The following is a 27175-nucleotide window of genomic DNA, read 5'->3' on the forward strand; positions in this document are numbered from 1 at the left end:
TTCAGGCCCTGAGCAAACTGTCTGGGTCACAGGCATCAGAAGATACCATTAGGTTAGCTACTTTAGCACACATATTCTTCTTTGGTTATCTGCTCTTGGCCAGCTTACCCATTAATTTTTAAAAGATGCATTGTTTAAAGAGTTTTAATGAAGAAGGGTTTTTCAGGCTATCCACTCTACAATCTGACTAAAAATGTAAGTGATAGGCAAATATTGTATATATACTTGCGTGTGCATTTTTCTGAAAAGAGATTCTGTTGCTATCATGAGATTCTCAAAGGCACCTGTGACCCTAAAGAGATTAAAATCACTGCCATATGTTCTGTTTCAGCCTTATGCAAACTAAAATAGATTTTATCTGATGTTTCACAGATCTCAAAGCAAGAGGAAATTCTGCAGATAAATTCTGCATTTCGTTTTCAAAATGTCACCTGATTTCTATGTTCTGGTATTACCTCAGTGTTATCTCCATATACCAGTGGAAACTCTGAATGTTCCCAAGAGAGTGGCATTAAAAACAAACTTATTTCCAATGTCTCAATATACCATTAAGACTTAACTGATACCAACTTTCTGTTTCACCAAATTGATGGATGAACATATTGCCACTGCAGATGTACTTGGTTGTTAAAAAGCCTTTTCTTCTTTTTATTTATTTTAAATTTTATGTTTATTTATTATTGAGAGATAGGAAGAGACACAGCGTGAGCAACGGAGGGGCAGAGAGAGGGAGACACAGATTCTGAAGCAGGCTCCAGGTTCTGAGCTGTCAGCACAGAGCCCGACGCAGGGCTCGAACTCACGGACTGCGAGATCAAGACCTAAGTCAAAGTCGGATGCTTAACTGACTGAGCCACACAGGCACCCCAAAGAGCCTTTTCTTAACTAGCAAGCCTGTTTGCCAATAGAATTAAAGAAAAACAAATTCTGGCTTTTGTATCACAAACTTTTTTTCTGTTTGCTTGCTTGTTTACTATCATGTTAAGGTTCATTCAGGAAGTTAATTTTATCAGGAAGTTAGTACTCGTTGAATTTGGAAGTGGCCAGGATACAGACTGGAGAGAGACAGAGAGAAATGACAAAATAACACCATGAAACAAGTTGCTGTGAAGCCTGTAGGCATGAAATGAGAGAGCAGAGTGGGCCACGCAGGAGACTCACACAAGAGGAGATGAGGAAGTGAGCCTCACGTACACCAATGCACAGAGCTGGGGGAACAAATATCACGAACACAAGATGTAATTCAGTGATCTCACAGCACCACTGAGACGTGATGACAAGGACTGAAAGACTTGATTGTGATGGGGGAAAGATACACCTAATTCCAAAGAAACAGACTTGTTTTAAGAGAGCATGTGGAGTTGGCTTATATGTCAGCATATAAGCCCATGGGCAACCCACAACCTAAGGGCAGATGCATACTGAAAATAAAAAGGGCAAGGTAACAAATAGAAAAAGCACACGGAAAGTATAAGACAGGTTGCCTGGTTAGATTGATGAGATGGAATATAGGAAATCATGCATGATACTCTGGATATAGAGATATCAAGGAATGCCCTGCTCTTAGGAAACAAGCAAAAAGGGGAATTAAATCCAGAGACGCTGATGTTTATGGCTGCATGAAAGACATGAAGAAAATGTGCTAACAGGATAGGAACAATTCATTTCCCCAGGAAGAAAGAAAAGAAAGGAAAGTTCTATCTTGCTGTTGGAGTCCAACACAGAAGTAGGCAGGAAGGCCAGGCATTCTACATAGAGGGCAAAGGGCAGGCTCAGAGGCTGTGGTTATTCAGAGCCTGGAGTGGCCAGCTATTACTAGGGGTGGGTGTGTGCCTGCATGTATGTGCACGCGTGCGTGTGGGCATGGTGCGCACATGCATGTTGGGAGGTGGGGAAGGTGGGAGAGGAAGTGCTGGTGACTGATCTTAAAGAACTTGGATAACAAAGCTCTACTAAAAATAGTGAGGAGATTTTCAAACAGAAAAGCATTCTGATCTGGTTCTGTGTGTACGTAATAGAAAAGATACCTGGGTGGAAGGTGGAAGATAGACAGGGAGGTGGGAAGGAAATTATTGAAAAGGCTGTGACAACAGTGCTGAGAAGAAGGGGAATCAAGTGTGATTCCGGGATTCCTTCAAAAAAAAAACTCTGGTTGACCAGGTGGCAGGTGATGTCTTTATAAAAGGAGGGGACAGAGAAGAAGCAGGTTCAGAGGAGAAGCAAGGTCCTAGCAGCCTTGTCCTGGTGCCTGTCATGCTCACCCTCCCAGCAAACCCCCAGATTTGGACCACTGCAATTTCTCCCTCACCTAGGGGGCTGAGGATTACTGAAGAAAATCACCTGGACCTGGTAGCATTCCAACTCAGCATTCCTGAAGAGTGCTCCCTAAAGCTCTGTGCAACGGGATCCTGGTCAGCTCCCTCCCGTACCCTTTTCTCTGTCCCCCCCCCCGCCCCCCCGACCCCCCAAACCCCTTCCCTGCACCCCGCCCCCGGCCCTCAGTAGGTGTTCCACTCCCTCTCCCTGTTAAAAGGGATCTTATCAGGTGTAAAGGAGCAAGTGCTTGAGTCCTCTTGGTCTCAAAAGAAGGGGTGTTCACTATCCATGTCTTGGCCTCACTCTGCACTTACACTCTGAATCACTCCCGCCTTCTTCTTCAAGGCCTTGAAAAATAATCAACTCATCGCTTTCCTATGTTTTCCATTTTTCCTTCTCCAAAGTCTCTTATCTCCCAATACAGAGACATCTTAAAAATCAATTCCATCTTAAAAGCAATGAAAAAGCCTCCTCTGATCGTGTCCTCCCTGCCTCTCGTACCTCTCACAGCCAAGCTTCCCCAAGAAAGCAATCGCCATTCCTGTTTTCCACTCTGTCCTCCACCACCCACAGCCTGGCTTCCCCTCCTGGAAGCCACTGACAGTAGAGCAGTTTCACCAAGGTCATCAACAGTATCCTACTTGCCAAGCCCAAAGACGTTTACAGCTCTCTTCTATGTGGCTTTCCTGCATCCTTTGTGACTCTCTGCCATTTAGCCCCCTCTGCCTGTCTCCTCTCCCTTCCCTGTTTGCCTCCAATCCCCACAGCCTCATCCGGGGCGGGGGGGGGGGGGGGGGGGGCGGGGTTTCTGTTGGGCCTCTCTCCCAGGGCTCAGGCTGGTCTTCCTCTCAGTCTGACTTCTCCTGGGTCACCTGTCCCAGGCCCACACACTGAAAGCTCCCAGATCCCATCTCCAGCCTTAACCCTGTTCCTTATCCCCTGGGTATTTCTACCCGGATGTCTCCCAGGGACTGCAAACTCAGCCTGTGCTGATCAGAACTCACGGTCTTTGCCCCCAAAACCAGCTCCCCTCAATATTTCCTACTGAAGGGCATTACAGTCCACCCAGTGCCGATGCCCAAGCCAGAAGCTTAGATAACATTCTAGATTCTTCTCTTACCTCCACTATCAAAAGTTTATTAACTCATCCATTCATTCACTCAACAAACATCTGCATGTGTGCCGACTATGTGGCACCCAGTGCTCTGGGCACTGAGGGGTCAGCAGTGAACAAAACGACGTCCTTGCTCTCATAAAGATTTCCATCCAGTGGGGCAGACCCACACAAACGTCTTAAAGACAATCAGAAGGCGGTGGTGTAGATGAGACTGGTGACAAGGGTGGTCAGGAAGGGTCTCCTTGAGATGACATCTGAGCAGAACCTAAGAGCCGGGAAGGAACTGGAGAAGAGGGATTTGGACAGAGGAAAACTAAGTGCAGAAGTGCTGAGACAGGAACAGCCGGGCACATCTGAGGGACAACAAAGAGGCCATGTGGCTGGAGGGGAGCAAGGAAGAGAGGCACTGTGGGGAGCAATGTCACAGGATTAGAGTTAGTGGTCAGAGTAAAGCCCTGGGTTTGCATCCTTAGTGCGACGGGAGCCTCGGAGGGAGTGAAGCAGGGAATGACCTTGATGGGATGGACGTTTTGTAAGGACTGCCTTGACTTCAATACATAGGAAGAAAAGGGCAGACTTGGGAGACCAGTTAAGATGCTCCTGCAGTTGCCCAGACCCCGAGCCCTGCCCTGATCTCCCTTCCTGGCTAATGCCTCCCTCCAGTTCTGGCTGCACAGCCTTTGCCGTGGTTGGGCACTCTGCACCTCTTACCTAGACCATTTCAATGCCATCGCTCTAATCCAGCCTCCTCACTGCTGCCAGAGTGATCTCTCCAAACTGCAAGTTGGATCCTGACTCTCTCCCGCTTAAGACTCTTTGCTCACCATTGCCCTCAGGACAAAACTCCTTCCCAGAGCCTGCAAGCCCCTTTCCCGACTACCTCACAGACTCCTCCCATCCCACCATGTTCCGGCCACACTGACTTTTGGGTTCCTTTCAAGACCAAAGTCTTTGTGCCTCAGAGCCTCCACATATTCCATTCCCTTAGCCTGAAATGTTCTTTCTCCCCATTCTTCATCTGGGCTTACTCCTGTTTATTCTCAAGTGTCGGTTAAAATGTTTCTGTCTGTCCCCCACCCCGCTCCCACATCCAAACTATGGTCATTCCCACATTTACTTATTCCATTTTACTTGATATTAACCTAGAGACGACAGGAAGCTGGGTCAAGTGTTTTCCGCTATTGTATATCTAGCTGGGTCTTTGATCTTATTTCTTGAATGACAGATGCTGTTGCTCTCCAAGTTAAAATGCTGTCTTCTCCACAAAATCTAAACTTTCCAGCAGGGCCTGCAAAGGAATTCATGGTCTCCTCCCTGCTTTATCCACAACTATCACCTCACCCGAACCTCACGCTCCTAGTATTTCAAGCGCTGTGTAGTTCCCTCTAGAACACCATGCTTTTGTCACCTGGGGCTTTGCATACACTCTTCCCTCTGCCTGGAAGGCCATTCCCCTCAAGCGCCTGCAAACACCCGCAAAGATTCACTGAGCGCCTACGCTGAGCCTGGCGTCTGTGGCAGTGAATGGTGGGCAGACAGACAGAACCAAGATTAGTAAATCAATAGTGGGTGATGAGTGGTGGGGAAAGAGATCAAGTAGGAAAGGAGAGGGAGTGGGGGCAGGGTGAATAAGGCAAGGGAGGGCCTTACTGAGAAAGCGACCAGTCAAATCTCAAGTCAGCCACATAGCTCTCCTGGGAAACAGGGCTGTACGCGAAGGGGCCACAAATGCAAGGACAAGGAGCATGGGGTGGAGGAGAATGGCCTGGAAGCTATGCAGACTCTCGGGAGGAGAGAGACTGAGAAAGGAAGGCTAAAGAAAGTACCTGGACAAAAGTAGTCCAAAGATTAGAACCAAGAGCAAGCAGGGCTTTCTGAATCCAAAGAAAAGAGGGTTTCAAGAAGGAAGAACAAAGAGGTGCACAGATTTGGGGGGACCTGAGGTCAGGGACAACCTATTGCGTTGAACTTCCCGAAGCCATGTTGCAAAGGGAAGGAAGTGAGAAAGGAGCAGCAGCCAGTTCCGAAGATTCTTTCAAGATGTCCTGATGGACACACGCAGGTGAAAGTTCCCGAGGTGGAGCAGAGCTGGGGAAAGGTTATGGAGGATGAAGGAGACTGAAGTTTGCATAGAGAGAGGAGGAAGCCAGACCAAAGAGAAATGTAAAGGGCTGGGGTGAGTGAGTGGTGGGGTAAGATATGCCCAGAAGGGAGGGCAGAGCCTGGGAGCACGGGGGGCGGGGGTCCAGCCTGGTTGCTGGGATTCACCCAGACGTTCACTCACAAGCGCCAGGACTTCCATGCTCTCTTTTCCTTCCCAGAGGCAGAGCCAGAGACGTCCTGTCAGCAGTTTGCCGTCTAAAATGACTACCACCCATTGTATTGGTCAGATTCTCTGGTCTCAGCCTGGAATACAGTGGTACAGTCTCTCCAGCTCCTTCTTCCTCACTCCCTCCGAAGGCACTCGTAACAAGAAACTCTCAGCAGGTGACAAACAGAACCACACGGGGAAGTTACTGAGTTTAGGAATCCTATGAAATTCTCACAGGCTTTGCTTCTAGTCTCTTCCCATTCCCTGAGACACCGCTCCCTACTCCTTCCTCCTCAGAGAAGGGAAAGTCATGCAACCAGGAAGGCAACAGAGGCAAACCAGGCCAGAAGAGTGGCGCCCCCTACAGCAAAGTAAGTAACCTGCATTCCTGCGACCTCTCAGGCTGGATGACTTCTGTTTATCTGAGCATTTTCTTACACCTGGACAGTAGGTCGGATCCTGCTTTCTTTGAGTCAGATGGCTGTGCTCTGTGGGGACAGGAAACGTGAGCAGTTGGTTGAATAGAGGGGTGTGCTCCTTGGGCGGGGATTTCATGGTTCAGCGAAGAAAGCAGAAAGGGGAGAGACAGGTGAGAGGGATGTGACTATGGGTATCCAGCCCAGGCATTCCCTCCAGACTTCGGCTAAGTTGCGGTTAAGGTGTAAACTCCTCAGAAAGCCTCAAGGAGGAATGGGTTGTTTGTCTGTTTGTTCTTATTCATTCATCCATTCACTCATATCCCCCCCCCCCCCCCCAGTGGTTTCGGGTATATTGAGAGTTGTGCAACTACCACCCATCTAATTTCAGAACATTTTCATCACCCGAAAAAGAACCCTCACACCCATTAGCAGTCATTCCCCATTCCCCCCCCTTCCCCAGCCCAAATCCTTCATGTCTAAGGCCTTCCTAGCACGATCCTGCCACGTCTAAAGGCAGAGCGCTCATTAGAGAATAAAACATTGGAAAAAGCAGCTGTGAGAGAGGCAGTGAACATCAATTTCCTGCAGGATCTGGTGGGGGCCTGAATCAGCTAAGCTGAGTAAAGGTCCTGCCTAACAATTTCCTCTTGAGACTAAAGCAAAGCGAGAAGGATTGTCTCACTGAAGAAAACAGGTGCCTGTTCCTCTGGACTTGGGTCAGCCCAGGAAGAAGCAACTGGCTGGGAGAGTCACCGTGCCCTGATGGCCATGGAGAAGTCTGGATAGAGGCTGCCATGTACCGCAGACCTCATCAAGGCAGAAGTGACTCCATGACATGGGAAACAGGCTCAAGCTTTAAAAGCTACAGCACATGGAAGAATATATATATATATATATATATATATATATATATATATATATATAAAATTATATATTTATTTATATATAATGTATAAATATATACGTATATATATTATTATGTATTTATTTATATATAATGTATAAATATATACGTGTATATATATATATATTTGTACCCCACGTCCTCTGAAAAGATTGCTTAGCTGAGAAGTTGTGAAGCAGATATACAAGACAGCTGCTATCTAGTGCCCCGGGCGTGGTCACATGACAGACAAGACTTGTTCTCTGGACTCCAATAGGTACGGATGGGACCCAAGGAAAGAAAACTGTTGGAAGACAGCAATGTTTCAGCTCATTACAGGGAAGGGTTTCCTAATAGTCATGCAGTCTGAAGGCCAAATGGGCTGCCGGCAAGGTAGAGCGTTAAAAGGCAATCTGGATATTCAATAAGTGGATGCTGTGGAGGTAATCTGAAAAACAGAGGGTGATGTGACAACTGTGGCATTCCCGCACTTGAGTGGTGAGGTCAACTGTGAGGTGTGTTGCAAGTGATCTGTTCCAGTAATAAAACGAGGGAGGGTGTGATTTGCTGTCTTTAGATTCTGGGTTATCACTATACTGCCACTCTCATTCACTTGCGTTATTCAGTATTTTCTCGAGCAAAAGTGAATTGCTCTGCGTTAAAGTTAGTGTGCTGGGTGACGCCCGGGGAATGTTCCACTCAAATGTATTTGTAGGCTCCCGGAGGTGGGGAATTCGCAGGCTAGACGACGGGAGAATCCCTTCCAGAGCGGAGATTTCTTGAGGGTAGGGGGCACCCCTCATCAGCCTGCCAGCATAACCCTCACATACCGGGGAGCAGGCGTCACTGCCTTTCCGCAGAATTTATCTGCAGACTGTGGGGTCTAAGTCCCACACCTATAGGAGACACTGGTAACAAGTCCTGAGGGGACATAGGAATTCTACAGAATGAGACAGTGAGGACTAAATTGAGTTGCATCTGTCGGCAGGTTTTATTTGCACAGAACAGTCATTCAGATGATTTTAATAGGACCAAAGGAAAGTCTGGCCTCGATACTTTCTTTAAATAAAAATGGTTATAGATGATGTAAATATGGCCAGAGAACATTATTTGCTTCTTGAAACATTAAACATTTTTTCCTCTAAGCAAAAATTGACATGAACTGGTAACTAACGGAACCTGAACTTAGCCAACCTCACCCCAATCCAAACTGGAATTGACTTTCAGTTTTCATCTCCCTGGATAAATAGCTTTGGCAGAAACCATTGTCACAAAGGCCAACTGTAGAAGTGCCACCATAAAAACGCTGGACTGACCAACCCTCGCCTTTTCAGATTCTTCTCTGACTCCTTTTCCGTGTCCTTTTTCTGCTGCTCTGCCAAATGACCACATGTTAATTACTCCTCTGGAATGTGAGAATAACTAAGCAGATACAAGGTATCTGATCACCTGGTGCAGTGCGCTACTGGGCAGCCTGTGATTTCTGGCACCTCATAATTTTTTTTTATTACAAAAATTTTTTCATTATAAAACTATTATTACCACATTATAAAAGCTTGGAAACCAGAGAAAAGACCAAAAAACACTTATGATCCCATTATCCTAAAAAAATTGCTGTTTGCACTTTGGTGTGTTGTCTACTTTTCTTCAGGGCTCTCTGTGTATGTGGTTACAGGGCTTATTTGTACCCTGCCTCCTCTGGAGAAGGATGTGCAGCAGCTTAGGTAAATGGGCATCACCAGACAGACAACTCCACGTAGACACAATCTCTCCCTAACCAGCTCGTCCTCCCGACGTCCTGGTTTCTAACTTGTCAATTCCAGTTCCCCATCATCCAGGTTGCAACTTTTGTTCCCTCTCGGACTCCTCTCCCTCAACCCCTGTGTCCGTTTGCATTGATTCTTCTGTCATTCGCCCTTTCTCACATCTGCCCTCCCCACCCTCCTTCACACTGCCACCAACCCCAGTCCAATTTATCACCTATTTCCCTAAGTGATTACAATGCTTCTCTGCCTCTACTTCCTCTCCTCTTCCTTCGTCTTGTACGGTTGAATTATTTTCCTTATTTTGACTGCTCTCCTTGAACAAGAGATTGAAAACAACTGGTTTTCGGTGGTCTGACAAAGAACATTCTCTGGTTGGAAATTTATAAACACGCACAATTTGTCCCCAGTCTACTCTTCCTGCCCTGTCTTCTACCAATTCCCTACGTGAAATCTGTGCTGCTAATCAGCTGCCCTAGACAGGAGACATAGTAGGTGGTAGGTAGAGTGAGCAGGGCAGGACACGTGCTTGCTCCCTGGTATCCCTGTGAGGAGAATACCATCCAGGCCAGCCAAGACGCACTAACGGGCAGCGGACCTATCCTTGTGCCATTAACGACCGTAAAGGGGACACAATAAAGGGAACAACTGTTTCCAAGCATGAGGCTACAAACAGAGCAGGGCTGCGAACCTGGAGAGAAGAGAAACACAGAGGTGAGGTCTATTGTCACCTGGCTTCCCGCTTCCTGGGGGCACTTTTCACACTGGAGTTCAGGGGAGTGGACTCACAGAGAGCGATATGTTCAAGCCTTTGCACTTAGCAAATATTGCTCAGAAGATGAGAAACCAACCCAGTATGTGTTTTTTTTAAGTAGGCTGCTTACATTCTGGATTTTAAAAGTGTATCCTTGCTCTAAAACTTCTATGGGGACTTTTCTCTTTTTAATGTTGTATCTTCCTTTCCATTTTTTTTTTAGTTGAAAATACTGAGCAATCTTGCCTAGAGTTTCAAGGAGGACTCCCACTAAAAGACGATAAAAGCATTTTTAGGTAATGATGTTTTCTGTCTCTCAGCCTTCTTTCTACTAATCTTCACAGCCTACACTAGTAGAGAAGAGATCACACACTGAACCTATGGAGTTTTGCGTTAATGAACTACACGAACACCTCTGCAACGTTTTAAAAGACTAGGATGCTGGGCCATCAACACTTTGCAGCAGACTGAAACCACAAGGGTGGATACCCATCATCGGCAAAGCCGTCAAAGCCCGTGATAGTGCCAAAGCCGTATCCAAGAACGACTAAAGCCAAAGCAGTCACCTAGACACCATCCTAGAGAGGGCCCAGGAGTAACTCAAGACTATAACTAGCACGTGGTGAGGGAGGGGACATTGGAGGGGGCGTGATAGGGTTTGCTCTTCTCATACCCTACACATCTTCCCTTCGGCCCTACTGTAGTTGTCCAAGACCACTGGCCTCAGATCCCACTCTTCCTGCTCAGCTCCAGCCCAAAAGAATGCTCAAGGAGCCCCTACCAGCTGCCCTTCACAATCGGCCGTGACGACGACCTGCCGGGTCTCGAGGGCATTGTCAGGGACGGCGTTCCTGCCACCGATTCGCAGATTCGCCTTTGGAGGATACTCCCACAGCATCCCAAGCTGTTGGTAAATTCAGGTAAAGAACCCAATGCGTCTCCTAAGCAGAGCTTAAGGGCTTTCTTCTTTAACACTCTACACCCAAACTGGAACCTCCTGAGGGGCCAAGGCCTGGAAGTCATTCTTCTGTCCTCACTGCTGCCTCCACTGAGGCCCAGAAGGATCCCAGCGAGAGGACCCTTCTCATGCTCACCCTCATCAAAGTCACCACAGGAACACAATCTTTAGGTCTCATGCTGTGTAGGCTCAGGGGCAAGTTCAGGAACAAAGCAAACCCAACCCTGCACATTACACTGCCTGGGAAGTACGAGGCGGCCAGACTGACCACAAAGGCATGCAGACTGCCCGCTACCCAGAGAGGTCTAGAAATTTCCATCCTACCGTCAGCAAGCGGCTTGCAGGAGAGGGCATCATCGAGGTCGCGGGCAGTAGATGGGTCAATGGTGAAGATACAGTCTTTCCTGGGAAAGATTGAAGATATAATTAGCAATGCGGCAAATACCAGAGTCTTTACCCCACCGTACTAGAGTTTTAAAGAACAGTTACTTTGCGAATGTGCAAATGGTAGGCAAAGGGACGAGTAACTTCTGTCGTGGCTCTCTGAGAAGGTGATCTTTAGTCTACAGTGAGACAGGGGAGAGACAAATGGGGGAAGCTACCAAGACTCCATCCTGTCTCTAAGGGTCTTCTTCCTCTCTGTCAACTGGCACCTACTGTTCCTTGGTCCTGAGCAAGAAAGGTGTGAGCAGGTAGACTGAGGTGGCTTCCACGGACAAGGCTTCCCAGAAGAGTTTTCTGACACGAGGAGCAAGGCCCTTCGGTAAATTCCTCTCCGGTGGTAGTTCTTATTTTTGCCGCCCTCTTCCTCAGCGGCTAGTGGGAACCTGTCCTTGGGAGGATGGCTCACTGTTCCTTCTTCTATCTCCACCCAAGCGGGATTTGCCACAGTACAAATCACCTGACTTGTGACACAGGGGACGGGACCTGAGAAGAAGTTTTACAAAAAAAACTTGGGCCCATACAGTTAGCCATAATACAACTACACTTGGAATTGGCCCTAAATCAGTTGGTTTTCGTGGAATCATCGTACACGGCACCCAAGCTCACAGAATCCAGTATGCCCTCTGTCCACTCATCTTTGCACGGCCCCCCATGCACTTCTCACTCTTAATCTGTCAAGTGCTGGGGCGTTCTCATTTTGCTTTCGTTTCCCACATAACATGCCGTGCCCAGCTCACCAGTCTGACCATGTAAATGCCCACGGCTGGAGCAGCCTGTCCTGAGTTCTCCCCCCCCCCCCCCCCCCCCCCCCGGGGGCTGGGGTACAGGAAGTACCCGCCCCTCCCACAAGGCTCTCTAGCTGGCGCCCTCTGCTGTCTCTGGACTCTTCCCACGCTCTGCCCTCGCGTCCTCTAGTACTAGCAGGGCTGCGGCTGCGTGCCGGTCTCTTCCGGAGGCATCAGCACTAGCGACGGGAGCATCCTCTACCCACCACAATGAGACCGGCTGGGGTGGCAGAGACCTCTTTCCTCCGGTCGGTCGCTCCTCTGCTCAAAATGTCCTCAAAGCCCTGAGAGGCTGCAGAGCTGGCTCCGGGGGCTGGCCTGCAAAGTTCTCAGGGCCTTCCTTCCTCCGTCCCCTTCTTGCTCTTTTCCCTCACGGCTGACCACCCTCACAGCCCACCGTGATCCCTCCCACCGCTCAGCTCACCCCGCAGCAGCTTGATTCTAGGCCACTACTGATTCTAACAGGCACCAGCAATTCAGCAGCACGTTTTTAGGGAAACAAAACCCCCCACCATATTAACATTGATTTTAATGTATTTTGGGATTTGAGAAATGTCAAAATGTTTAAAAGAGAGAGAGAGAGAGAGAGAGAGAGACTCTTAAAAATAATATACAGATAGCTAAGATGTGGTATAGCTATACAAGGGAATAACTACTACTTAGCAATGAAAAGGAACAAATTATTCGTACGTGTAGTAACTTGAAGAATCTCAAAGTTACTATGCTAAGTTAAAAACGCCATTCTCATGAGTTTATATGATATGTAATTCCATTTCTAGGACACTGTCACAACGACAAAATTATATGACAGCAGATCAGTGGTTGCCAGGGGCTGGGAGTACTTGTTCCAGGGGAACAGAGCTTTCTGGTATCTTGACTGTCATGGTGATTATGTGAATCCATACAGGGCTTAAAATTCATATAAATGCACAACAAATAAAGGCCAACTTTACTGATCATTAATTCAAAAATTAAAAATTTTGAGTATGACTTTTGAATCAAGGAAAGAATATGCCTTATTAATAAAGTTGATGAACAGGTGCTAGAATTACTCATTATTTCCCCTGTATACTTGTCCATATTTTTCAAAATTTTCACTGCAACTATTATTTTTATATATAGAAAAAATCAGCACTGTAATCTCCAATCAAAAAAATGCATATATAATACTGCTTATAAAGATGTTTAGCAATCCTGTAGACTCGTATTGCAAAATACAGTCAATAACTTAAAAATTATGCATCAGGTAAAGCCGTGAACTCACTAGTAACTAAGAGAAGAGGGTGGGGAGAGGTGAGTGCCACTCAGGTAGAAGGAACTAGAGCATTGAGAGCACAGTCCCAGGAAGAGTGGCTTATCGGGACATCTACTCTTCTCACTAAACAGTTCAAGAAGAAGTGCACACCGCGGCGGGGTGGGGGTGGCAGTGGTGGTGGGATATAAACGTGGAGGTCTCAGGATACAAAGAAATAATTTCTGTTCCACCATATAAAAGATGTACTTATGGCACAGTGCCAGATGAAAAGAGAAACACCAGCTATCCTCTGGAAAGTAAGCTCCCTGAAGGCCATGTTCCAGGGCTATACAGAGGCTGTAACTCCCAAGTGTTTGTTGAATGAATGCATACTTGCTAACAAGAAGAGACGGGGAGGTGAAATTAATCCTGACACCAAAGTAATGGGCTCTAAATTGGCAAGGATCTTGAACTTGAATCACAAGGTAAAGAAGAAACTGTCTGTTTGCTGTTCCTTTTGTATCCCCCATAAAAGTTAGCGAAATGCTTTATATATACACTGAGTACTCAATAAATACTTGCGGAACTGAAAGTAAAATGTCAGACTTGGAGGCGGGAATATTTTGATCCTCCTTCCTTAATGACATCATAAGAAGCTGAAAGAATGTCCCTCTAGTCAGAAATCAAAAAGAACACTGTTAGCTTTGTGGGGGCCACAGTTTACTGGTTTACTTTGATTGCTGAAAAGGAAGTTATGTTTTCTTAAAATTAAATGTCTCACAGTGTTTTGACTTTTATTTCAGTGAATGAATGAATAATGCCCCCTAAAACATTTCAGTGTCAAACTGATGCAGGCATATACGACAGAGTAAAATTTTAGGGCTTCAACTGTAATTTGCAAATGTCTTGTTTAAGAGGACCCACCAACTGTTTCTGAGAGAAATCTTAGAATAGCCTGTAAACACTCAAACCAACTCTCTACTGCTGTTTTATTATTTTTTTTAATCTGCTCCTAAACCAGAAACATAAAAGTCTAAATTAAAACAACTCTGAGGAACAGTGGTCAGGAAGGCTTGCTGGAAAGAGATACCACCCTAACATTATCCTTGATCATGGGACAGCAAACTATAGCCACAGACCAAAAAGAGCCTGCCACCTGGTTTTTGAATGATCTGTGAGATAAGAATGGTTTGTGCATTTTTAAATGGTTCGGGGGGGGGGAACCCCAAAAGAATATTATTTCATGACATGGGAAAATTGTATGAAGTTCAAACTTCAGTATCCATAAGTGAAGATCTACTGGAACACAGCCACGCTTTTTGGATACAATGGCAGAGCTGAGTAGTTATGTCAGAGACTGTATATTCAACATCACTACCTGGCTCTTAACAGAAAGTTTGCTGACCCCTGTTTTGGATCAATGTTCCCCAGTGTGCCAACTACGGTTTTTTTTTCTTTGTTTGTCTGTTTAAAGGTCTGATGATTAAGTCAGTTTGGGGAATGCTGGGCCAATTTCTTAATTGCGGGACTTAGAGCGTTCAATATGCCGCTGTCACATAGTTCTTGTCACGTCTATGTGGTCTGGGCTTTTTTTTTCTTTTTTTGGTGGGAGATCATCTCCCAGATCTGACATCTTCCTCAGGAGACTGCCCTCTGAGAAGCGATGAACTGCACGCCGCACAGGCCTCCAGGGGAGTCCTTGCCCCCGATGCAGCCTTGTCACCAGGCCTACCCCAAGGGCCATGGCGAGAAGTCAACAAAATGGCTATGCTACTCACTGCAGGGAAGCTGATGAGGGCCTTGTCCATCCGAACATGTGGCCCCTTTTATGAGTGCTTTTGGGGGAAATTTATATGTGGCAAGGACCCACTCCTCCCCTCCTGAGCTAATGGTTTGTTTGTATTTTACAGACGTGAATTTTATCCTTTTAAGTTTCCCTCTTTGCTTGGGCTGCTAGGAGACCCAGGAAACTCTGGTGACTTGCCTCAAAAGGATCTTATTTATAGTCTGAACTTTGTGAACTAAGCTTTCTCCTGGCTGCAACTAATTATCCCACTTATATATTCCTTTTGCCTTGTATCCGAACTAAAAAAAAGTTAACTACGTTATATGTGTACCTGTTAGGTACCTTAAAATCACTTCTTTTAAAAAAGCAGGGTATAAGTACGTACATAGGTAGGCCGAGGGGTTACAACCTTTCAGGATCATGTTGAAGGGGATGGTGGAAGGAAAGACCTTCGATATGGGTACTAAGAGAACGAACTTCTAGACACAGTAAAACCTGGCGAGCTCCCAACAAGTATCTGTACCGTAGCAGGGGACTCCAAACTTGCTCTCTCACTGTGGCAAGTTGGGAGAAGCAAGGGAACAGTGAGTGACCCTGACAAACCCCAGCGCCGAGAGCCAGTGATTTAACCTGTTGTCATCGCCACAATTACGAATCGGCCATGATGTGGTGCGTGAGGGTTCCTTCTGGTTGTGGGCCACAGCGGCTGGGAGCTGCTGGCCTCAGCACTTGGGAGCCCAGCCCCACGGGGGTGGTGCCCTGTGCAGCTGTTACACTCTGTTAACATGCTTGGGATTTTACTGGCTCCTCTTCTGGAAGGCTTTGGTCTCACAACCTGCAGGGAGCAGCCTGGTCTGCCAGCTTTTAGAACCTGTGAGACCAAATATTTAAAGAGTTCCGCAACAATGGTTAGAAAGAAGCTAACCCTGACCCACAGGAAATAGAGTGCCAGGTGGGGGAGGGAAAGAATGAGACTCCAGTTCATGAGGCTGCAGAATTCCAATTCAGAGCAACGTTATGTAACCAGAATTTCTGAAGGCACGTGACTGAAGGGCTTAGTAGAACTTTTTCAAGTGACAGAAAACTTCTAAGATTGTCCTCCTCAAAGCCACTGGTCCAGGAAAAGAACACATGAAAAGTAACTAAACGCCTTCTTTAATCCCTTAAGACCTTGCCAAGAATCCCAGGAAATCACAAAACCATAGAAAGAATTTCTGTTCCTCTGTCACTCACACACTCTTCCTCCGACCCTGCGTCGCCTTCCTCCTCAAGGCACCAGCACCTCTACCTCCCTGGAGCTGGGGGCAGCTGTCTAGTCTCCACGGCAACATTCTATCACCAGGCCGTCACTATTCACCTCGCTGGATTTGGGCCACGGCCCTTACCACGCCACAGAAACTGCTCTCCCTAAGGTCATGGGTGTTGCCAGATTAATCACCTCAAAGCATGTGTCTGGTCAAGAACCTTTATCAACTCCTTCCTGAGTAAAAGAGAAATTCAGCTTAGAATTCAAAGCCTTTCAGGATCAGGCCCCAACCTGTATTTTTCCAGTCAGTTTGCACAGTCCCGACATGGACCTTATGTGCCAAACTTTCCTCTATACACTCTGGTCTCCGAAACACTGTGCTGTTCCTAAATGGGACATTCACCCAGCCAACCTCCAACGTCCAAGGCCTACCTAGCTTTAAAAGGACTGGCTATGAAGCCATCTTTTTTCCAGGCAACCTCTGTGGCTCCACAGAGTGGACAGTGCTTCTCCTCCGCGGTGCTGCCCATGCCTGCAATCTGCCCCTCTCCAACGGCACTGGCCATTGTCCCCAGCATGCCGGTGGGTCCTTAGGGACAGGTCTTCCTCCGACCCTGCGTCGCCTTGTCTCACCGTGACAAGGCCGGGAGCTGCTCGAGGTCTGGCTCTGGCACGGGTCTGTCTCTCTATCTCCTCCAGCACACTGAAGGCACACAAATACGACGAATAGTTGATGGATAAGTGAATGAAAAAATGACCAAAGGGCTCTCTTTAGCACTTTTCCGTTCAACTTTGCCACTGCGTCTTGGGAAATACATTTAGGATTAGAACTCATGACCTCCTGGCATGCAGCCCTGTGGTCACACCACAGTGTTATTGTTTCCGAGGGTGTCCTTTTCTGTCTTCATCCCATCTTCTTTTCTCATAAAACAGTGTTTTACAAACTGCGCTTGAGGGACCCTCTCCAGACTCACAGCATTTATAGAGGCCCTCCTCTGCCGTGACTCTGTGTGCCTCCTTGCTAGCAAGCGATTCGGCTGCGAAGGATCTGGGTCGATGATGGCGAATGGGTGGAAAGGAACGGGAAAATTTTGAGAAATGATCTTACGAGGTTAAAGAATAAAAGTTCTACACAAACACTTTCTTAGATGAGATGGTACCAAGAGTCTATACAGAAACCAGCAGATCTCATGTCAACTATGGGAGGAAACATAACGACATAGCTGGGGCGCTCACCCACGGAGTGCCATGTAGACAGCCCAGCCAGATGGGTGCTGGGTGGTCCAGTCACGTCAGAGGCTGAGTTCATGATCTTCCATTTCAATCTGGCTCTCCTCAGGATGGGCCGACCCAGGGCATTGTCCAAACCTAGGTCTGTCCCCCTTGGTGTAGCGGGCCCGGACCTTTTATTTTTTTCTGGAGGCAGCTGTGGAAATGCTAATACTCTTTCACTCAGCCCTACCGCCACAACAGATGCTGAAAAGTCTGACACAAATCCCAGATTTTTCAGAACAGGAAAAGACTAAGGTCTATTTAAAGCAGAAAGAGACCTTGGTCCATCTGTCCCTCTCTGCCCCATTAGTGACGAAGCGACATATTTGAGGCCACAGAGTGAGCAGGAAGAAATGAGGTGATGGCCTGGGCAGGCTCTTTTTACGTGACCATGGGTTTTTAATCTACAGTCCACAGAAGACCTACCTCAAGCTCTAGCAAAATTCCAGACCAAGGGAACATAGTTATTAAGTTACTTTCTAAAGCACAGAGATAGGACGAGGCTGAATCAGAAGCAACTGAAACAGTCTTCCCTGTTACACTCACTTATCCACGGAACCTCTCATCATTCTGTGCCTCTTTTTATACTTCAACAACCGACACTCTGGAGCAGAGGCCATGGGACAAGGCCGGCCGGAACCGTGGGAGCTGGGGATTATGGCATGGGCCAGGGAAGCCATGGATTCAACTCAAAGAATGTGCTAAAATTAACTTTCTTCCCTTCAGTTTCCATTTTGAAGCATGTTAAACTTTCAGGAGAGCTGAAAGAATGGTAAAATGAACACCCATATACTTCTCATCAAGATTCATCAAATGTCAACACTTTGTCATATTTGCTTTACTTTCTCCTCTCTCCACCCCCACCTTCATACATCTAGATTTTTTTTTTCCATCTGAACTATTTAAACTTATGTTGCAGAGATGATTACCCCTCCACACTTTACCATGCATTTTGTAAGAATAAGGGCATTCTTCTACAGAACCACAACATTTTTACCACAGACAAGACTAATAATTCCCTACATCTAATTTACAGATCATATTTAAATGTCTTCAACTGTCCCCCAAAAGTTTCTTTAGCTCTTTGTTTTCCTCCTGATCTAGGATCTAATCAAAGTTTATACCTAGTATTTGGTGGTTGTGTCTCTTTGGTCTGTTTAATGTAAAACAGTCCATCCTTTTTTTTTAATGTAACATTGCTTTTTTTGAAGAGTCCCAGCCAGATGTCTTATAGAATGTCTTATGTTCTGGATTTAGCAGCTTGCTTCTTCATGGAAGGTGAAGAAAGGAAGGGACAGAAAGAAATAAAACGTGGCAAAATTAATCTTCTCTGAATTTCCTAAACAGAAAGTTAATGTTTTTATTTATTTTTGAGAGAGAGAGAGCGAGCGAGCGCAAGCAGAGGAGGGGCAGAGAGAGAGAGGGAGACACAGAATCCGAAGCAGGCTCCAGGCTGTGAGCTGTCAGCACAGAGCCTGACGTAGGGCTTAATCTCACAGAGTGTGAGATCGTGACCTGAGCTGAAGTCAGACGCTTAACCGACTGAGCCACCCAGGCGCCCTCCCCCCACCCCAAACAGAAAGTTAAGATTTAAGTCTCGAGGAGACTCAGGCTGAATATTTTAGCTTGAATACTGCACAGGTGATAGTGTGCACTTCATCCAGCATTCCTTCAGAAGGCACAAACCGTGAGGCTGCGATATTGGATTACTTGGTCAAGGTGCTACTAGCCAGATCTTTCTACCTTAAGGTTACCTTTTACTTGGTATTTAACAAATAATCTGTGGAATAAGGCTTCTAGATAATGTGGATATCCTGTTCTCACAGAACCTTTCAAGCAATGATTTTAGCATCCAGTGGTAATTTTTGCCCGAATCAATATAACTCTTCAAGTTATAAAATGGTGCTTTTCATATACTATAAATACATTTATTAGTTGCCTCTCTTCTGCCAACAAGTTTTCCTGCTGTGCCCCCGAAGTTTTTCATGAATTTGCATTCATCCTTGTGCAGGGGCCATGCTAATCTTCTCTGTATTGTTCCAGTTTTAGCATATTGTGCTAAGTGAGCACCCCAAAGTTTGTTTTTATTTTGAGCATTATTATAGAGTCACTGATTTTTTTGAAGTTCAATGTATTATTATCTACTACCATTACTATTCTTTCTGGTACTCAAATTGTCCCAAATTAGGTTAGTGGGAGCTCTTTCAAAAGATCTCCCATGTCCTTGTGGTATGTGTCCACAATAAATCTCTGAGTGCTTTGGGGCACCTGGGTGGCTCAGTCGTTGAGCATCCAACTTCAAGCTCAGGTCATGATCTCACGGTTTGTGAGTTCGAGCCCCACGTTGGGCTCACGGTTGTCAGCCTGTCAGCGCAGAGCCCACTTTGGATCCTCTGTCTCCCTCTCATTGCCCCTCCCCTGCTTGTGCTCTCCCCAAAATATATAAATATTAACAAATAAAAAAATAAACCAATAAACCTTTGAGAGCTTCTCTGCTTTTTGGCCCAGCATGTTTTAGGCACACCTTATACATTCCCGGCCCAGACTAATAATCACCCAATTCCCTTAGGAGCCCTAATTCCTTGTGGCAGGGAGTGAATGGTACTTAGAAACCGATAGAGGGTACTAGACTGCTGTGTTCATTATTACTGGGGTCTCACGGCTTCTAGGCCGTTTTAATGAGCAGAACTAGAAAATACTGAGTTAAATCAGAGAAACTGCTGATATCTATTTGTGGCCTAAAAATTGGCAATTTCATGGGGTTGAACCCGACATACTGTTTAAAAATCATGAGTTCATATTGACACTCCAACTGATATCTAATACCACAGCATTCTTCCTCATCTTCTCTCATTCCACATTTATGCCTTCATTCTCCCAGTGAGAACCTTTGCTCCCAATGACCTCAATATTCAAAACAGTTACAGAATTATAATCCAAATGCCACTAGCGCAAAGAGTCTATTAAGATTTGGAGTTTTATCCTTAGCAAACAGCCACTCCAAGTACGGAGTGCTCAAAGGAACAGTGCCACAAGTTATTCGAATTCTTTTCTCTGTATGTGGTGATGCTGTGCATTTAACACACATTTAGAACCACTTGTCTTTGTCTTACGTCAATTTTAGAGGTTTTGTTTTTATCTCTTTTTGGATTTCATTTCACTTTATTGTTGAACATTTAAAACATTTAAATGGTTCAAAGATCAAATGTACTCACAAAAGCCTTACTCTGCTCTCTACCTTCTACCTTTTCTCCACGTATCCCCTGGCGATAACTATTTTCACCATATCCTGGTCTATCCTTTCGATGTTTCTGCTTTCCTTTCTGATATTATTTTTCCTTATTTTCTCTTTGTTCTTATACAAACAGCTGAATACTATGAACTCTTTTGCAACCTGCTTTTTTTGCACTTAACAATAAATCCTGGAAATTATTCCATATCGGTTCAGAGACCAGAATCAGAGAATCCTCACAACTGGAAGTTCCTTAGAGGTCACCTTAGTCCAAATTTTATCCCTCACATGACTCTAAACCAAAAGTCAATCAAAGAGATCAACTCACATCTTGAAAATCTAGGATATGGAGGCAGTAAAGTTTATTTCCTCATTAGGCTGACCATTCGATTTAGAGAGCTCTATCAGAAAGTACTTTCCCATGCTGAATTGACATCTAATTCTGAAAAACTCCATAGTTCAGCTACTTGTAGCCACAAAGAATTAGCTGGCTCCCTCTTTCACCACGCAGCCCTTCAAACATAACTTTTCCCAAGAAATAGGCCCATCTCTTTCTTGTTCTAAATGGTTTATAATTGTGTGAAAATGCAGTTATTTTCATAATAATTTTCACTTATTTTGTGTCAAGAACAAAACCAAGTTGTAAGAACCAGTGGAACGTCAATAGAAAGAAAGTAGCAGAGGTCAAGAGAAAGAAGGCCAAAATTCCTTCATTCAATATTTACCGGGCATCTACTGACTGTTTTAGGTGTTTGGGTCACAGTTAAGAATAAAGATGCCTACCCACTTATATTCTAGTGGGGGAGGAGACAGAAAATAAAAAGTACTGTCATTAAGTGCTGTGCAGGAAAAAAGAAGAAGAAGAAGAAGAAGAAGAAGAAGAAGAAGAAGAAGAAGAAGAAAGAAACGAAAATTAGGACAGAGTAAGGGGGACAGGTTGGAAGGGCTGATTATAATTAGGACAGCCAGGCTAGGCACCAATGAGATGATGACGTTTAAAGATGACCCGAAGGAGGTGAGGAAGCGAACCATGGGTTACAGCGGGGAAGAAAGACTTGGACAAAACAGTTTGTGCAAAGGCCCAGAATCCACCAAGTTAGTTGACCTGAGGGCACTGAACAACTGGGCACAACTCAACCCAGAAACTTTATATGTAGAGCAGAGACGGCTTGGCCTCTGCATTCTTTCACTTTCCTTCCAAGAAGTCTCCAGTCTAGGTCTACAGAGGTTCGGAATGCGGTTCTGCATGCCTAATGGAGCAATGAGAGCCGCTGAGTCCACTGGGCCCAGAAAGTCTCTCTATCTAAAGCTCTCTCTCTCGGAACACCTCTCTTTTTCCTTTTATCTCTGCTAGCAGAATGTCCTATAGTCCAGATTTTAAAAATCCGATTGGGGTTAAAAACAGGCTATGAGAATACAGACTAATATAAATTGAATTTTGAAATCAGACAAAATGAAATAGTAATGAACTTCCAGGAAATGCTCTCACAGAGAGATCAAATCTTGAAGGCTCTCGATAAAGAGTGTTAAAAATTTAAGCATAAAGAATTTGATACAATGTACAAAATCTTCACAGAGTATCAACACATTAGAGGGCTTCAATATAATGGGATATCCAGCTCTCATTAAAAACACTTTTATCTCTATCTTCTAGAAAGCACCTTTTGAGAGGACAGAATTATAATAATGGTGGATATTATTTTTGTTCTCATTTTGTACATGGGGAAACTGTGGCTCAGAGAGATTAAGCTACTTGCCAAAGGTCATGGAACTGCAGAGTTTTGATTTAATGGGACGGGAATTCAAGAGAAAGTGTTAAAGGAAGTGAAGTAGACTGAGAAGCTTCATTTCAATTGAAATTGACATCTCTTCTAGTCACCCTTAGTTCCAAACTTTATCTTAAGATTTAAACACCTCAGAAGCATTTTGGCGGAAGTAATATATACCCCAAATTTCTTTCAGGAAAATTTCCTCTATGGTTGACTAAGTTACAAGGACTTCATTTTTAGGTACCAAATCCAAATGTGACTTTTTTTTTTTTTTTTTTAAATCCTTAACCTGAAAAGTCACATACCGAGTTCTGATAGCAAGTTTATTCAAGGTAGATAATCCTTAGTATGTCAGAAGAAGCCGCGTCCCAAGTACTTTTTTTTGGAAAGGGTGTACAAAAATAGGAAAAAATAGCCAAGGAAAGAATATGCATAGATATATTTTCACTCAAATATACTATACTTTTAAATTTGTTTTGTAATTTCCAGAAGTGACATAGTTAACATGTAAAAATAAAATGGAAATTGTAACCAAATTTTAATATGACTTTATCAGAGGCTTAAACACGATGGGGTAAAGGCGAGTCTTTAACGGATTTAAATTCTAGTGGACAGAATTAAGAATAGTTACAAAGTCAAGGAATTAACTATGTCTAGACATCTCTCCTACATCTCTATTTGAGGAACAGTATTTTTTTTTTTCTCATCCTTTGAATTCCCAAGTTAGGAATTCAGAACCTGCTGTTGAAAGGATCATCATCCTTAATTCTCAATCCATTTATCAGGCTAAAATGCAAATGTAAGTGGTGAATACATTTCAACAGTCCTGGAGCTCCAAAGAGCCTTCTCAGGGAACATGCTGAGCTAACTGGGGAAGGGTTAAGCCACCCCTATTTTTCAGATCTGAAAACAGTTGTTCTGATATGAGAAGAATCATTACAATGGTGCCAGCTCCCTTCTATAAAAGCTATACACATTTTTTGCACAACTGTATGATTGTTATGGTAACCATAAAAATGGAACTATCATTCTTCAAATTACACACTACCCATACTGGATTACCTACATACGTTTGTTCTTCTACATTACCCAGAATTTCCTTTCAGAGAGGGCTATGTCTGTCCTATAGATGTTTAGGAGCAAGATAAAGTGGTCTCTTTCAAAGGGAGATTCCACAACAATGAATCTTTCAGAGGCCGAGCTCTTCAAGAATTCTAGGGCTTCCCTGTCAAGTCTTTGAATCCTATGGTCACTGGGAGGCCAAAATATTTTCCCTGGGAGGCAGGGGAACTGCCTGGAAAATGTATTCCCCAAATGATTGCTTTTTATTAAGAGGAAGACTAAAGCACCATGAATGGGCCCGAATAGACCTCGCACAGTTGGGTAAAATACTGAGAACCTTTACTAGAGTCTGTGTTCAGTGAGGTGAAAGACTTATTTAAGAGATATATACAAGCATTTCTGAAAATAACAGCATGAATATATCAAACAAAAATGCCAAAATAAATTTTAGCTATATTTTAGGATGACCAGGGACTCTGTTATTACTTTGGCCAACATGAGCAGAACTTTGTAACTTTTAACAGCAAAAATGCAGGAATTCTTTCTTCTCATGAGTGGGGAAAAGCCAAGTCTGGTCTTGTATGTCTTTTAACTATTCATTTGGGGCCAAAATTCTGTTTCATTGTTCACAGAGCCGATTCTACAGTTAAAAAAAAAAAAAAAAAAAAAAAAAAAAAAAAAAAAAGGCAGTCTGATAATGACTTCCTGGCTGATTTTAATATTAAATACTTAGATTTTGAGGCAAAAATGTGTTCATAATTACCGTTTGCTCCAGGGAATTTCCAAATTAGATGCTTAAATTTGTCTAGTTTTCCTTTCTCAAAAATAAAATAACTAAATTAAATTTAAAAAATTAAAAAAAAACAACCCCAAAACTCACAAGGTTTTGAGGGGGGCAGGGCAAGTGGAGCTGTCGAGGCAGCACTCCTGTCCTCCTGTCGCGGCAAGTGCTCTCCGGCAGCAGAATGGAGTGGAGCATGGAGTGCCAAGTGCCACTTCTCTAATCCCGGCCCGTGGATGGGAGAGGGGGAGCCCCCGTCCACAGTCTGCACCTCTACCTGCACTACCAGGGTTCAAGCCTCCCGGGGCACTCCCTGGGTCTCAGCCCAATCCCCACCACCGGGTCCCTACCGAGCCTGGGACTGGCCCTCGATTCATCATCCCAACCTCTTTTCCCACTGAAGCAGCTCTCCCCAACTGGACTCCGGTCTCTTCTCCTCTTCGGCCTTTCAGGTCCATTAGCATCTGGCTACCAGGGTAAAGTTCTTCGCTCCTTTCTCAAAAGCCTTCACTGGCTTCCAGCCATGCTGACGTGACACTCCTCAGCTTGGCATTCAATATCCTCCATGAACTGGCTTCAAACTTTTCCATTCTCATTTAAGATGATTTAACTTCATCAACATGGGGCCTTAGTTAACCAGTTCTGCTAACATCCCGAATTAATGATTTATGTAGACTCATCATCTCTTCTTCCAGACCATTCTCTTTGAAGGAAAAAGGACGGTTTCAATTATGTACTTTTCAAATCCAACAGTATCTATTTCAGGGCTTTGCAAATGGTAGCGACAATAAATATTTACTGAATTGAATCTTTAATTGGGCTCTTTCAACTCCAAACTCCTGGAAAATAGGCTGAGGCTGAGGCAGAGCCATAAATGGTTTTCACCCTCTAGTCCCTTTATCAGAAACACCAACATATCTGTGAGTAGATACACTTCAGGTGATGCCTTGGTACCTCCGGCCATGGCCTAGGAAGATGGCCCCAGAGAATTTTCTAGGTTTAGAATCAAAGTCCTTTGGGTTATGAATATGCCGATAGCAAGGGTAGACAAGAAGACAGGAAAATTGGGTAAGGAAGAACAGAATTTGAGAGCAGAAGGTAGTCTGAAAATTCTAATCTACATAATGACTCCAACATCTTTTTGGTAAGGCATCGTGCCTTAATCCTCATCAGAAAGAAAGAAGAGGCACTATTTTATAAAGCATAAAGTAGGCTAGACCCTGTACTTTATGAGAAAGTTAGTTGCCTGTATGTCCCTTTCAACTTGTAAAGGAAAGTAAGGCTCAGAGGAGTTATGTAATTCATCCAAAAACACATCCCTAGTAAAGTGGCAGAGTATGTGACGATTCAAGCCAAATTTGTCTCTAAATATATGCTCCTGTATTTCACCCCTGTGATATCGAGGTTATTGAAACCTTTCAAACTCCTGGGAGAGCAAAATGAGTGACACCACACATAAATTAGGAGGGAACACAGCTGTAGTAGGTTGTTATCTGTCCTGCTCCCCCTCTCCCAAGCCAGCATGTAACTCAAACGGGGGCAAACTGATCCCACCCTAGAATGTGGAATTGGGACAGAGAAAGGGAGAGGGAGAGGGAGATCAGGAGGAAGGTGTGTGAGAAGAGAAGGGGGAGAGAGAAATCAGCTCCCTCAGGGGGACTGGTAATTGTCAGGTAGCAGCCATCCACTGAGGAGCAGGAAGCAAAAGAGGTTAGTCTGAGGGAGGGGAAGGAGGAAGCAGATGTGTAGAAGCAGGAGAGACGGAGAGGAATGAAGGAGGCTTTCTGGGTTTCCTGCCTTACTTCATTCGGTCCCTGGTTCCCTGCCCTTGGATTCTGGGAGTCACCACAGGATCCTTAAAACAAATTCCCCTTTCTGCTTAAGCGAGCTCCAGTGGTTTCTGCTATTTGGGACCAAAAAAGTCTTAATTAGTGCAACAGCTGTGGAAAGTTTCCTAGAATGGCTAACTTGTCATGGCTTTCTCCAATGCTTTCTTGCTAACAAGCCATGACAGGCCCTTACAGTCGGTGCTTCCATACTGCCCACTCCTGGGGGCGCTGTGAGTGTCCTCAGGTGTGGGGAGGCAGAGAGAGGGCATGGCAGAATATTAATACTAAGTTTCTACTTCAAAAACAAATCAACTAAAAAAAAAAAAAAAGACTCCCTTTGTCAATGAAATTACACTAAGTACAACGCTGTCACATTTTTTTGGCCAGTAGGGATTTGAAGAAGGCTCTAACTTCTTTTTTCTCAATACAGGGGAGGGAAAGGGTGCAGTGTTCTTGACTGATGTGATATTTTGGGTTGACTTTCTTGTTTAATGTCTATCAAGAGCGTGGGTTTAAGATGCAGGCACAGGAGGATGAAGGGTAAGGGTAAGAGCTTCTAGACTGTGGACCTGAATTCAAGTCGGAGCTCAGCCCCTCAGCCACGTGACCTCGAGGCAAGTGATTACACTTCCCTGAGCCCCAGTTTCTTCATCGGCAAAATAGGGATAATTATTTCGCAGGCTTGTTTCAATAATTAAATAAAGTAATACATAAGTATAAAATAATTAAATGAGATAACACATACACAAAGGTATAAAAGAAACATCCAACAAATTGTATGTGTTGGTATATGGATATTTGCCACATTACACAACAAAGCTAAATGAAAACTTCAAACTTTTACACATGCTAATTTTCCTCATCCCGGATATTTTTGGCTAAACATTAATGGAGACGATCTACTCCGAGGGAAACTGATCTTTCTTTCGGTGTGTCTTCTGGTGTACGCCAAGCCCCAAGGCAGAGAAGACAGGAAAGCGACACGTGGTGACTGCCTACGATGTGCCCAGCACTGTCTCGGGTCTGCCTGACAGTCGAGATTGTGCTAGTGATTTCGTATTTTCAAAGTAACTCTGTTTCAAAAGGAGACGATTAAATATGACTATAGAAAAGGGTAATTGAACACACATTTAAAGCATTATTATGCTTGTGGGAACACTCCTATCCTAGGAATTCTAATTACATCTGTAAGACCACAGGAGAACTGTTTAAAC

At 44.7% G+C, this 27175-nt stretch overlaps 1 protein-coding gene and 1 non-coding gene across 7 annotated transcripts in view; both read right to left on the reverse strand.

Moving 5' to 3' along the window:
- The window catches only part of DIS3L2 (DIS3 like 3'-5' exoribonuclease 2), a 348754-nt gene that overhangs the window by 127781 nt on the left and 193798 nt on the right, over positions 1-27175 (reverse strand). For all 6 annotated transcript variants that reach the window (XM_060624145.2, XM_060624139.2, XM_060624140.2 and 3 more), the window contains one exon: positions 10846-10925. In XM_060624145.2, the coding sequence (XP_060480128.2) occupies positions 10846-10925 (80 nt within the window). The remainder of the gene's footprint in view (positions 1-10845; positions 10926-27175) is intronic.
- On the reverse strand, positions 19256-19358 carry LOC132674003 (U6 spliceosomal RNA). The gene has a single exon (XR_009608331.1). It is a non-coding gene; the product is annotated as a U6 spliceosomal RNA (small nuclear RNA).

This window comes from Panthera onca, chromosome C1 (assembly GCF_046562875.1).
Source record: "Panthera onca isolate mPanOnc1 chromosome C1, mPanOnc1 haplotype 2, whole genome shotgun sequence".
NCBI classification, from domain to species: Eukaryota; Metazoa; Chordata; class Mammalia; order Carnivora; family Felidae; genus Panthera; species Panthera onca.